This window comes from Etheostoma spectabile, chromosome 18 (assembly GCF_008692095.1).
Source record: "Etheostoma spectabile isolate EspeVRDwgs_2016 chromosome 18, UIUC_Espe_1.0, whole genome shotgun sequence".
Classification (NCBI taxonomy): Eukaryota; Metazoa; Chordata; class Actinopteri; order Perciformes; family Percidae; genus Etheostoma; species Etheostoma spectabile.
In genome coordinates, this window is record NC_045750.1 from 6144846 (window position 1) to 6159421 (window position 14576).

At 37.4% G+C, this 14576-nt stretch overlaps 1 protein-coding gene across 1 annotated transcript in view; it reads right to left on the reverse strand.

The window, feature by feature from the left end:
- Positions 1-10499: 10499 nt before the first annotated feature.
- The window catches only part of jag2b (jagged canonical Notch ligand 2b), a 52720-nt gene continuing 48643 nt past the window's right edge, over positions 10500-14576 (reverse strand). The window contains 3 exon segments of the mRNA XM_032543094.1: positions 10500-13542; positions 13686-13836; positions 14365-14496. Of these exon segments, the coding sequence (XP_032398985.1) occupies positions 13001-13542; positions 13686-13836; positions 14365-14496 (825 nt within the window). The 3' untranslated portion in view covers positions 10500-13000.

The window sequence follows — 14576 nt, forward strand, 5'->3', positions numbered from 1 at the left end:
TGTAGCCTACCACGTGGGTTTCTTGCAGAGCCCGACTGATAAAGGATTTTTAAGACCGATACGAATATTTGGTTATTTAAAATTCCGATATGCCGATATATTTTTAAAAATCCAAAAAAGCGTTACAAAAAAACGCTTTCCCCTAACAGTTCTTTGTGGTTATTTATGAGTTGTCACTAAAATAATATAAGTTGTTTCATTGTCACAACAGAACAGAGAAACGTCAAAATATATTAAAGTTCTGATAAATAAAATGTATAAAAAATACAAACTGTGACATCGGGAACCTTGCCAAACAACACATCCATCTACCAGCTATTCCCAGCTGTGCCCTTATCGCTCAATGCCAATGCAGAGTCCTAGCATGACCTCACAAAACCTCGATTAGGGATTTTCTCCGCAATCCAAATTCCTGCCAACACAAATACTCCAAATCTAGATTTATACATTTTAAAGAAGTCTAATTATTAAGCATCTTCTCTGGAGGGTGCTTACATGACTGAACGACGACAGTTGCAACAAAATGTAAATTGGACCCATACATTTAAATGGATGAAAAGGATTATAGGCCTTAAAGAATGCAATCAATTATCTTTAAGTGGGATTCCCCCTGCAACTTTCAATCATCCTTTCACTCAGGCTTTGTAATTGAATTGATTGACTACAGATGGAGTTGACCTCTGATCAGCCATCTAAGGTCGTGTGTGCCAAGTGTCAAGTTGAGAGAATTGATTTAAGTATCGAATGGGTTTCTGATTTTTTTTTTTTTTCGGATGAGCGTCACTTTCCCCATTTTCCATCAACACAAGAAACAAAAAACACGTAAACAATCAGACCTCCACAGTGATAACTGCATTGCTTTTTGAGATCAGGGCCTTAAAATATTTTTGGTTTCAGTTCGGAACGGTTTCCAAAATTGTTTTCTCATTTTTAATTATAACTAAGAGTATTGTCAGTATATTTAATACTTATGGTGTCTTCTATCCTATAAAATAAAGTGTATTTTCACAACTGTGACTGAAATCATACAATATTAAATCCTTTTTTGTGAAATAAATCATGTGATCTAGAGCTGAACTGTTAAATCTATTAATTGGCTAGCTGATTTACCATTTTGAGAATGGACTCATTGTTAAAATTAAAAAATGCAACACATTTCCCAGTTGATTTTAGGGCTTATTTCCAATCATTTTGTCCATAAAAAGTCTGAAAATTGATAAGGTGCTAGTTATAATGCTTAACGTAACAAATAACATTCAAATATCTTGTTTTGTTCAACTAACAGTTCAAAACCCAAATATATTCAGCCACTAGTCAGGAAATAAAATTTAACAAGCAAATGAAAATAGAAACAATCGTTGGTTGAAGCCCTACTGTCAGTCAGTGTGCTGGTTAGCTGGACATTAAAAGGGACACCTACATTGTAAGGCTAAAGGGATTGCAGGAAGTTCAAGAATTGTCTTAGATTTATAAAATTGAGCTAAACATCAAGCCGCTACATGCTGCAGTTAATCAAATAAAATATGAATCACAAGCAAACATATAACTGCTGCAATACACTATTTAAATGTGAAGAAAATCTACAAAAAATGAATTGTCATTCAGTCTATTTTGTGGAATAAAAGCTCATTAAATGTAAAAAGTTTGAGGTGTGGATCGGAACTACAATAGTTTCACTATGTTTAATGTCTTTTAATCACTTTCTATTCAGCATTATTGTTCAAACAAATTGGCTAACCTATGCTTGACATGGCTTTAGGCAACATATTTCTGTGACATGCCCGAACTAACCAAGGAATGTGTGATATTACAATCATTATGTACTTATTGTGGGCAAACCTGTCAAGGATGAGTCACATAGGAGGGGTTCCAATATGCAAATATGAGCTTAAATGTACAGTAGAAAGTAAAATAAATTTGTGCTTTTCCCATTACCAAAACTTAATCCACACTAACGTTCACACTACTATGCGAGCATCTCCACTCAAGGTCCACTTACTTCTTCAACAGCAGCTCTAGGCCGTTTACTATGTTGTGAATTGTACATTTTCAAAATTATTTTTTCCTAGTGGTGTGATGAGACACTCAGCACACAAGACGAGACTTGGTTCACAAGAATTAGACGAGATGAGATTTGCCCACAATATTTTAAAGAAAACTTCAATTAAGAAATATGAGTGGAAAAACAGTCTTTACTCAGAGAACCGAGGTTACAGTTTGACCAAGTGTTTCATTGCAGCAGTAAACAAGGAAGTAGGCTGCTCTTGTATTGATTTATGACAATTTTAAGATAAGTGAAGAACATTTTGCTTTGTTTAATATCATTAAAAGTAAAGTTAGGTTTTGCTTTCTGCTCACAACGCTTTTTTTTTCTTCTTTTTTTTTTTTTTTTTTAAAGACAGCGAAAGAGAGCGATCTGCACGAGTCAACGCCACACCGAACTACACACTGCACTCCACTGTGTGGAACTTTCCATCTGTCACATGACCTTTAGCGGCAGATGAACCTCAGCTTTTAAGCCATGAGGAGAGATAAGCTAATAAGTTTTAAAAATATATATATATACTGTAAATATTACAAATTTTAACATCATGACAAGTAGACTCATTCCATCTGCTGATAAAGACAATGGTATATTACCAAAAGCTACAGAACAGCTTCTTAATAGAGAAACAAACCATTAATAGAATAATTCAGAAAATGATTGGCAGATTAATCAACAATGAAAAAAAATCAGTTGCATTCCTACACCGCAATAGGGGACATGTTGTGAGACAGGGTGAATCTGTGCATCAAACGCAGATAAACTATTAGGCCTACACATTCCGTGTCAGTCTATCAACATCAAACAGCAACCTCTCATCATCTACGTGCTGCTATTACCAACTGTCCACCTACAGTATGTCAAACGCAAAACAGGATGCAACAAGTTCTCAACGCCCTAGACCTAATACACTGAATTTCAATGTGCTGTGTTTTTCCATGGTAATTAAAGAGTGTTAGGCTACTATAACTTGTGTTATCTTACACAACATACAGGTATGTTTCTAAATGGGATATGAGGACATAAATATTTAATGATATACCAAATGATCTAACAATTAATGTTTTTGCACAACAATGATCTATAATTATTTGTGTATGTAATAAAACATGTGGCTTGTGACATAAAAATTTCTTTAACTATTGTTTCCATGGTTCATTCTGCATATTGAGTAGGCTACTCTGAGTATATTTTGATGCTAATACTTACTGTACTTTTACTAAAAATGCATGACCTTTACTTGTATTTTTTTATTTATTTTTTATTTTTACACTATTGCATTGCTACTTATACGCTGGCTAGCTACATGAGTAAAGAGGTACTTCTTCCGTCACTGAGCATAGCAAAATTAAAAGTAAGGTTAGTTAATCATCATATTTTGCAACACACTGTAAATAAACCGCATTAAAGTATCAGAATGTACCTGTCAAACCATAATAATAATTAAAAAAAACGTCTCAGTTGCTACAAGAGATTATTTAACAAGAAATACAGATGCAAATACTGGCCACAAGCAACAAAATTAGGCCAAGACTCAAGCAGAGCTACAAGAGACCAACAGTCAGCAGCTCTGTTAGCTTAGTGCCTAACCTTCCATAAATCATCTTACTGATATTTAACCAAGCCCATTAACACGACTAAACAGAGCCAAAACATAGATTTACAATAGGCGTATGCACGTCAACACAAGCAGCATGCACTTACATTGGGTGGAGTGAAGCTGTGAACCGCGACATCTCAGCAGAAAGTCAATCCTTTGGAAAAGTGCGGTCAGCACAACGGGAAACTAAAAACAGGTAGCTTAACGTTAGCTTAACGTTAGCTTAACGTTAGCGAGTGTAGCATAAGCCAGTCGTAAGCTAGCTTCTTTCACAATGCCGTGTTGTAGCAACATCATCAAAGTTCAAGCAGGCTAGCTTGACTTTTAAAATGCTAACGTTATTAAGTTAAGTGCAGGAGGTATTGAAGTGTGGGCTTCGACCGGTAAATTAGCCCGCCATAATTAAAAAATGTATGGTGGATAACCTTGCTACGTTACGTACATTCTGCATCCGGCTTCTCTGCCGCCATCTTGGTCTGGACCAGTTGAGTGACAGTGGAAAAATGCAGACTTCTGTCTAAAACTAAGCAACATGCAATAACGTTTCACAGAGGAAAAAATGGTTTTACATAAACAGACAAACAAATAAATTGTACTGCAGTAAAAAGTACAACATTGCCTTAAGAAGTGTAGTAAAGCAAATAATAGCCTATATAGTGGTATAGAATAGAAATATACAAGTAGTGTCTAAATGTACCTCAAAATTGTACTTAGTGCAGTATTCCGTTACCGTTAAAAGTATCAAAAGTAACTGATAGCACCTGTCTACTGCAACTAATATATAGCGTTAGCGTAAGCCTAATTTAATTAGCCTACATTATTAGAATGTTAAAAAGAAGTAATAGCCTACTAGTAATATATGTATTTCTTTATATTCAGTTACTTTATCAATCTTATATCATCTTTTTGATTTCCTGTACTTTGATGGTCATTATGTTTTATTTTTTATAAATATTTTATTTATAAAACTGTGTTTTATGTGGTAGGGGCCTACTGTTCACTTGGCAAGGAATGTGGGGCCATTTCCTGGTTAAATAAAGGTATATAAATATAAAATTTAACACACTTTATTCTTTACTCAGAAAATTATTCATACTTTGGATAATGCTATTGTCTCTCATGGACACTACTATGCTTAAGTGTTTTTCTAGACACATAGATGTTTGTGCCATACTGTCCTCCGATATTGGGTTAACAAATGTATGAAAACAGATAACGTCAGTGTTGATGTCTAACTCTGCATATGTTTAGTAGCTTTTGATTTTGTTGTACTGTACATACTATAACTTGTGTCATAGTAACTCCTGAGGCTGTTTTACACCCCCTTATGTTAGTCATGCTGGGAGAGGTGCAAATTGACCTTGCATATCACTGTACAGGGTGTCGGGTTAGACTGCACACTGTCACTTGAGCGTGTGCAGTACAAACAGACATGCATGGAATATGTGAAGGAAAACATAGGAAGGAAAACTATATGATGAAATCTCAAAAAAGCACATTGTTGAGAACACCATCTTTCCATCTGTCTATGTAAACATAGGCCATGTGTGTGTGCATTATATACTGTATGTTCACGATATATGAGGGCATGCTTGGTTTTCTCCCACCAGCTGCTAAAGAGATATCCAAACGACCACGAGTACACATGCGTGGCATCATGCCACTGCATGAATATGTGTGTCTAAGTGTGGACAAGTGCTGTAACTGAAGTAGGGAGTTGATGCAAATTCACAGTTTTTTACTCTCCTATGACCTTTGACTTTTCCGTCTGCCCTACAAACTCCAACATGTGTGTTTTGAATGACTTCCATGGCTGTGATCTTCTTGCGTCACAGCAGGGAGGAAAAAAAGGCCAGTCCTTTTAGGTTGACATTTGTAGCATCAATATGTCACTGTCAGATTCATTGATTAAAAGAAGATTTGTAGTCTCTACTAAACACCAGAAGTAGTTTTTATATTAAAACTTTAAGGTTTCATACAAGCAGTAGAAGAATGAACTACATTCATTAAATATACTATTTAAAGATTGATGTTTAAAGATTGATTGTTAAGGAACCCAAAGCCCCAAAAGTGAGCATTGTTGTGATAATAGGTTCTAAATCAACCCAATGCACAGGCAGGCTTTTGCCCATTATGCCTTAGAGCTAAAACCATTAGCCATTTGATCGACCAAAAATTTATCAGCAACCTATTTGATAATTGATTAATCATTTACATCGATTTTAAGCAAAACTGGCAAGAATTCGCCAGATTTTAAATGTAAGTATTTTCTGTTTTCTTTGAGTTTGGGGTATGGACTGATGGTTGAAAATATATTTAAAGACACCACCATGGGAGTTCACTATTTGCTGACGTTTTATACTCCAAATGATCACTTAATTGAGGAATCTGCAGATTAAACAAAAAGTATGACACCTGTACATTGTCCACATGTTACCTGCAGCTATGGATAAAAGACATTTTATTTAAACATTTCTTGTTTAAATTTGTGATTATCATAACTGATTATAATGAAGGGCTTCCTGCCCTTGCCCATTTGTTTTAATTCAAATTCATGTATACTTTTCTGTTTCTTTTCATTTCTCTTGTGTAACTGCTAAGTTAACCCGCTCCCGCATTTGTTTATTTGGACACACACACACACACACACACACACACACACACAATGAACAGTTGTCCCAGATAGCGATGTACGACTCATCACAGTTGCACTCCCGTCTGCCAAAATGGTAGCTGCCCCCCCCCTTCCACCGCACCACCACCACCACCATCACCTTCTGGTGCAGAGGGTACGTGTGAGGGTTAATACAGCGGCAAGGCAGACCTGCAGTGCCAGCCAACACACACACAGACACAGTCAGTACACTGTGGCTTGTTTCTCTGCCTCAGTCAGCCCACAATGCCAGCTGCAGCCCGCTGCCCACCAACACGTGCTGGCTTGATGTCCCATGAGGGCCATGTTTGGTTTGTAACTTTGTGTGTGTGTGTGTGTGTGTGTATGTGTGTGTGGTGTGTGTGTGTGTGTGTGTGTTGTGTGAGGACAGAGGGCTTAGCCTAAAATCCTGTCACCCAGCTGCTTCCACTGTCAGATGGTCCCAAAGACCCACATCAACAGATGTACAGAGCAATGACAGAGAGCAGGAGCACACACAAAATACCATCTCACAGTCAGTCAGTGTACTGCTGTCTGCAGTGTGTAGGTGCTTGTGTGTATGAAAGAGACTGCAACCTTCAGCCATTTTGAGCTCAGTGTAGTAGTACTATGTGTTTACAAATGCAGCGTACCAAGATGTCCTTGGCTTGTTTTAAGGAGCCACTTTTGGAATCTGGTATCGGTTTACTGATGCAGTCTGGGTTCAGTGTAGTAGTGGGGGGTACTGATGCTGACAGGCACAAAGACAACTTGGCATCACACATCTACCTTGTACCAAGCAATGGCAATAAATAAAGGGTTTTATGCTTAATTATAAGACATAAAAGAGGGGAAAACATTACAATGTTGATGGGTTAAATTCATATGCTTTACAGATTGAGAAGCCCAATGAGGCTAATAATTGATATCAGAATAAATAAATCAAGACACTGAGGAGAACCATAGTGCAGTCCATCTGCATTTCTCTGAACTATAACTTAAGGTTTGGTGGTGTGATGTTCTGACCAGTTAAATCACATATTGAGAACAGACCAATAAATGCTGGACATTTAATATATCACTGCTAATAGTCAGGGCCTCCACCCTAAGTAAGAGTTGTCACCTACATACAGTATTAAACAAATACAGATATAAGCACCAATAAGCAATTCACATGCAGAAAGAACACACAATATTCTGATAACCAAGTCGTTAAAATCTCTTTACAGGGTGAAATGAGGCTTGGACTACAGGATCAAACCCTTCTTAAAGTAAATTTAGAGTCATCTGCATTTTAGTATTTCCATAAAAATCATCATCTCTCTTCCTCTCTAACACTGAAAATCCATCACTTCCACAAAGCTGTGTAAGTCGATCCGGCCTTTCCGACAAGGGAAGGTCCTATTAGCGCCAGCCAGGGGCACCCATGGGAGCAGGGAGGAAAAGTGTCCCATCCCACCAACACTCCACACGGCATTATACCATTACTCATGAAACATTCACATCTTTATATGGCCAGGATGATCACGCCAGCCTCCCATTGGCGGAGACCGGATCGGCCCAGAACAGGAGATGAGGTTCTATTGGTGTGATGGAAGCGAGAGTGGAGAGTGATGGCAGGATGGCGCGGAGGCTGGTGAGGTTATTGGATCGATCGATCCAGGCCGCCCTCAGCCCTCACAGCTGAGGGCAAGGGCAAGGACTGTAGGGTTTCAGAAGTTTGTTATTCTTGTGTGAGTGGCAACAGATGGAGGGTGAGAGATAATCTTGATGTGATTTGATGTGTAAATACACATAAGACTATTTAGTTAAGAATCAACATTAACAAATCTGCAATTGAGCTATTAAACTGAGCAGAGCTGAATTGATGTCTAATTTGTCCCTAACATCTCTTCCTCTACACCCTTACTATGGAGATGATTGCAATTTTATTTTTGTTTATAAATACTGAAAGATGTTATTTGAAAATCTTACTGGAAGCATCACATTTGGTCTGAATGATCCAAAATTATTACCGTGAACTGCTTCCACTGGAAATATTTTCTACTGAAGAAATATTCATATAAAGTGAGAAAACTAGTTTTTTTGTGAATGGGGTCAGATGACCTTTCAGAACATTTTCCAAACACATACTTATTACTATTACGTTTTTTTTAAATTATAATTTTACCATTTAAACAGTAATGAAAACTAGGTGAAATGTAGTTAATTGAACTGAGGCATTAAACATACATATACTGTTAATAAATTGTGCTCAGAACAAGCAGAGAGTAGGTAAAATATAATGAAATCTCAGTAGCAGCCGTGATACATGTTAGCAAGAAGTTACACATCCAGTAGGCAAGGAAAAACATTGGCATTCATTTGTAGATTTGTTTCTGTCCCTCTGATTGTTGTTAAGTCCAACATCCAGTCTGCTTTTAGCTCTGTTTTTGGTCTCCACCAACTCCTAAGGGAAAAATCTGGCTCTTTATCTTGCTACAATCTAGGTGCAAATTTAGTTAGCATTAAAGTTGACATATTGCCTGCTGTTTTGTGATTGACAGGTAGTGTACAGTGGGTTTATGGATGAGCCTTTACTGTGAAAACATCAACTTGGTGCAGCTGATCAATTATTAACATAACGATAATGAAAACTGCAGCTTTAAGCCCTGGTGACATTGTACTTAACTGTCTTGACTGTCATCTGCTGACGGCATGTTTTCAAAATTTCTTATGTTTTATCTAATGCAGTTACTACATCAAATTTTATTTTTTACTTCTAAAAGTATAGTTTCAAGTAGACATGGTCTGATACCATTTCTTGCTTCCTGATACCGATTCTGATACATGAACATGGGTATTTGCCAATACCAAGTACTGATCAGATACAAGTGTGTCATATATTTTATTCTGTTTTAACAACTGTATACTACCATCCCTGTATGTATGTGGTTTGATTTCTATCTTTATGGTCGGTCTAGCTCAGGTTAAACTCTTTGTGAAACATGAACAAACACAAATAATAAATGCCACAGAACCTTCTTTCATCATCCAGTTTGACAGTCAGTCATAACAGAAAAAAACATAAACTACTTTAAAGTAGATTCTCTTTGGGGCTAAATTATGTGGTATTGGATCTGTGTACTTTCCGATACCGGTATTGGTATAGCTCTAGTTTACATATAGGATTAAGCAGTACATGTGTAGCACCTGGTCCATATTGAATGACAATAGTTTCAATTAGTTTTAGTTTCGGTTTGTCAACTGCTGTTTCCAAGGTCAACGTCAAGAATGAATCATCTTGATTATTAAACATGGATAAAAGCTCCTAAAAAGTTTGAACATCTACAGTACCAGGACCACTGAGCAAACTCCATCTGCTGATGAAGGCTGTCGGATATGGACGATATTTCCAGCGCAAGTGGACCTTTAGATCATTGTGATATGAATTCAGATGTCAACAATGTCAACACATTTTGGTATATGGATATGCAGCACGCCAGCGAGTGTTTCCAATGTTGTGTACTGCAAACCAAGTATATAAATCTATTCCGTCACCTTACCTTTATATACTGTACCTAGTGTTTAACCCACCTGTTGTCCTCGGGTCAAATTTGACCCATTTAAAAAAATGTCTATATCTGAAATATGTTTTTTTTTTAACCAAATTATCACAAAAAATGGATTGGATTCCTTACAACGGTCTTTGCAAATACAATTGATCACTTTCATTCCTGACTAAACTCATCTGTACGTTCCTCTGATCTTAACTATTAGTCTAAATAATTAATAATTTCTGCTTTTTTAACTCAAATGTTAGGTATAATTCTATAAAAATGGTTATTTACCATGAATTCCAAAAAGTACTGTAAAACTAGTGGTAGTAAGGTGGTGTTAGTGAAAACTAAAAAAAAAAAAAAAAAGTTTGAAAAAGGGACAAAAATGTCAAGATTTGGTCTGTTTTTGACCGGGGAGGACAACACAAGGGTTAACAGACGGTTTATACATTTATGTATATTTATAATATTCCCATTTAGTTTTTTTTGCAATACTGTCTACTCAAATTTGTTACGTTATTCATATTATAGCCCTCTATATTTTTTACTATTTTGTCTTAGATTCAGGTTTTGCTTTTACTTGTGTACCATGTTTTGCCATGCTCCATTTCCTTTTTGCCTAAGATTTTCATTGCTAACGACGGCTTCTCCGTTATTGTTGCAGACATGATAAGAATCAAGAACTTGAACAAAACGGCTTTAATAAATAACTGGGATGATTAATTAGAACAGTGAAACATCCACTAAAAGAATGGAAAACTTTGTATAAAACGAACTGTCACTTGTAGAATAAAATGTATACAATATGCATATTCATCTTTTAACACCAGCAGTGATGCATCTTTAATTCTATATTTTGCTGTGTCCCATTTACAGAAAATACGATGCAGTTTTGAGACAATGACATGATATGAAAAAGGGGTCATTTTGAACTGAGTTGGTAACTACAAAAAACACACCTGCATGGTAGCAAAACATTTGCAACTGCAAATATTGTTCCCTTCATTAAAGCCTTTTAACCAAACACGAAGCTAATGCATGTCCACATTTGACCGACTGACATCCACATTCATGACACTCAAAAGAGTCGTAGTGGACTTTTTTTTTTTCTCTCTCTCAAATCCTCCATTAAGTGTTTTATTCAAGAAATCTCCATGACAGCAAAGTGAGACAAGGAGAGCACTTTACTCAGGCGAATAAAACACGCCACTATACAACACACAATGTTTTAAAGTTACTTTCCTTAATATTGAAAACAAACCAACATAAAAAGATGATACAAATATAATGCATTACTCATTACATTAAGGCACCTGAAAGAAAAGGGTTTGTGATGGGTTTAGAAATGATTTGAGAACTTTTTAAGGCTATAATGTTGGCAGCTTTGCAACACTGCCTGCGAAAAGCTACTGGTGAATTTTCTTGTTAACCAAATCCTGAATAAACAACCAAAATCAGTGATACCTCTAATAGAGTAAATAAAAACGGACCTACTGCAAAACACCTACTGGTACATCAAGGATTGAGGAGTGGCCATACTGGCAACTGTCAGTCTCTAAATAGCAGTGTGACAGAACTATCCTGCCCCATTTGATACATTTTTGACTTCCCCTTTATGACTATATTAAAAATCGGTTTCACGATGCAATTATGAAATAATAAGAACACGGATTAATCAGTTATACATTTAGCTAATACAGGTTTTCCTCAGTTTTTTTTTTAATAGAGAAAATTAAGTGCTAAAGAATTTGGATTTTTTTGCATCCAAAAACTATCCATAATGCTTGCCGTCAAACAACTGTTGACATAGACTAATTGGTTAATATTGCCATGCTGGTAGAAGAATTACAGTGCAAAAGGTAGCTGAAGCCTGAGACCAAATTTAGTATTGTTGTACCACATATAGCCAGAAAAAAATAGTTTTATTATTAAATTGTAAATGAAAGTAGCTTTCTATCTTTTAGCCAGTTATTTTATGGTAATTAAAGGTATCACTGATTTGCCATAAAGAGATAGCCACAACTGTTGATGTGACAGTCAGTCACAAAAAAAGAAATGCGTCCTCATTACTAACAATTTATAAACCCTTCAGAAATTCCTTCATAGATGGTACCTCATTGTAAAAGTTCTTAACCGTGGGACTTTGGATATGAAGTGTCATAAAACATGCCTAATTCAACTGGCATAAATAAAATGAATGGCGTTGTAAAAAATAATAATAATAAAATTAAATCATAATAATAATAATAATAAAAATGTGTGACTTGTCTTTAAGTTACTTATTTCAAATATACACAGCGACTCCTTTAGTATTTACACATATATACAGAGTATTCATTTCTGTTTTGATCAAATACCTTGAATGGTGTTGCTGTGAAATTGAACTCTAGATGTACACTTATATCCCTTTGAGATTTGAGAACACGGAGGTCAAACTGGGCAGCGCGACTTGGAGCCTCGACACGGCTCTTAGAAAGGCACTTGCTACCAACTCAAATACTGCAAAAAATCCTCAAACAGAGCTTTCAGCCAAGACAACTGAGAGACAGGAGAAAAAAATGGAAGGCCACATAGTAGGCACTGGGGTTTCTGTCCCCTCTCCCCTCCAGGCCAAGTGTTTTGGTAAGGCTGGCGCATGACGGCCACAGGTGGATCAGTGGGCAAAACTGGAAAGAGACAGAGCAACTGTGGCTGCAACAGGCCATTTCCCTCAAAACCCTTCCTTTACTGTCCCTTTAATGTGTATCTGCTCCCCTACAGACACTGAACAGGACCCCGCTGACAATTCAACAAAATCATAATCATCTGTAAACAAGTAAATCTTTATACAGGTTTTTGTTTTTTCTCCTTTCGATGATTCATTGTTTTTTTAAATGGTACAATTCCATAAACAAAAATTGCAAAGAGCTTCTTTTGCCCCCTGAAAAATTGTTACATTTCAGCTCTTCTGTACATAATTAAAGAAAAAAAGTGAACAGAAGAAAAAAAAAATAAGGATGTTCACTGTACTTTAGCCTCGGGAATAAAAAATTATTTCAGGTGACAGTGACAAAAACATGAAAACAAAGAACGGCTTAATAAAACACAAAGCCTCTTTTTCTTTTCAAAGGTAATCAAAAAATAAGAATAGTCTACTGCCTTGCAGTTTCTATCATTCCACATTGCGAGTACTTTGTTTAAATTTCCTATACACAATGGTCTCTGAGGTCTTTTTGACTAGTCAAGACAGCACTGACATTTTTCCAGCGGTTGTCTTTGGGGCTGTAGCTGGTCCGGTGGGGCGCTTTAAGGGGTGAACTGGAGCTGTGCATGGTACAGATCACTCCCCCACTGGACTGCATTGCAGTTTTAGAGTACTTATAAACCGGCTGCTTTCCTGCCTCCGCTCCACCACACTCCTCTTCGAGCTCAAGCTCGCCTTCCGTCTCCTCCTCCTCCTCCTCCTCCTCCTCCTCCTCCTCCCCTTCATCACACGTCCGATAGGAGGGGCCCATGAGCTTTTTGCGCTCCTGCTCGGCGTCCCTGTTGCTTTCTTTCAGCTGCTGCTGCTGCTGACGTCCCACGACTGGCCGAAGTGGCTGCCACTGGTTGTTCACGTTGTCGTCGTCTGCTGATCGTGCGTTCCTCTCACGCTCTTTTCTCCGTTTGCGTGTCCACCAAACACATACGATGGTGCAGAAGAGGCAGAGCAAGCAGAAAACCACACAAAGTAGAGGCACCAGGTAATCTGTTGACATCAAGATTTACAAGGGATTGAAAGAAGGACAAGGAATAGTAATCAGCAGAAGTAGTGAGAAGTCACCAATAAGGAACTGAATGGGGTCCACAACAAACCCTTGTGGTACACCTTTGTTAATTATTTTTACTCACCCACTGACTGGGGCATGACCTGTGTTTCCACTTTGACCTCAATGACTGCCAGCATTATGGAGCTGTTATGTGGCTTGGACAAGCTGCCCACTATGGCACTGGCTGCCTCCTGGATTAGACTGTGGTCTGGTAGATCCTCTGGCTGGAAAGACTAAGAACCAAACCAGAGAACATGGAAGAAATGAAACAAACCAGCTGGAAAACAAGCATTAAAGTTCATGCACCCAAAACAAAAACAAAGAGGAGGCAAACAAGAGCATGCAAGTGATAAGTGCATTCAAAAATGTCTAAGCTATTCCTTTAACTTAATTTAGGATTCTGCAGCCTTTAATGACAACATATGTCACTTTGACTTTTATTTTAGGTGAGAACTTTTGATTGAAAACAACAGGTTGTGCAGCAAGGTTGTGAACAATCACAGGGTTGACTGTTTTGTTGGCCAAGTTGCCAAATAGCAGACCTAGTTGTTAGTTGGGAATTTGGGTCCCAACCAACTGAAACTGTGCGGGCAAAACTGCTTATAAGACCTAATGGCCTCAGACACGGTGCTACTAAGCCAAAATGGGGTAATTTTAATAGCCAAACTATCTATACAAACTATAGTGCAGAGTACAGAGTATAATGAACAGTGTGCTAAGCCAAGAATAGAACAACGTACTAACTTGGAAAATTCACTTACTATAGCCACCTCTACAGCATCTTGATTTGAATGAGAGAGGTCACACAGCAGGAGAAGGACGTGTTCTTTTGCCAAGCTTCGGGTGTCAGGAAGATACCTCAGTTCATAGCAGATGTTCTCCACTGTTGTTCCCTGTATATACAGACACACGCACACTGGATCAGGAACAAAACAAAAACCCCTGCTTGAAAATGTGGAAGCACGACTGCAAC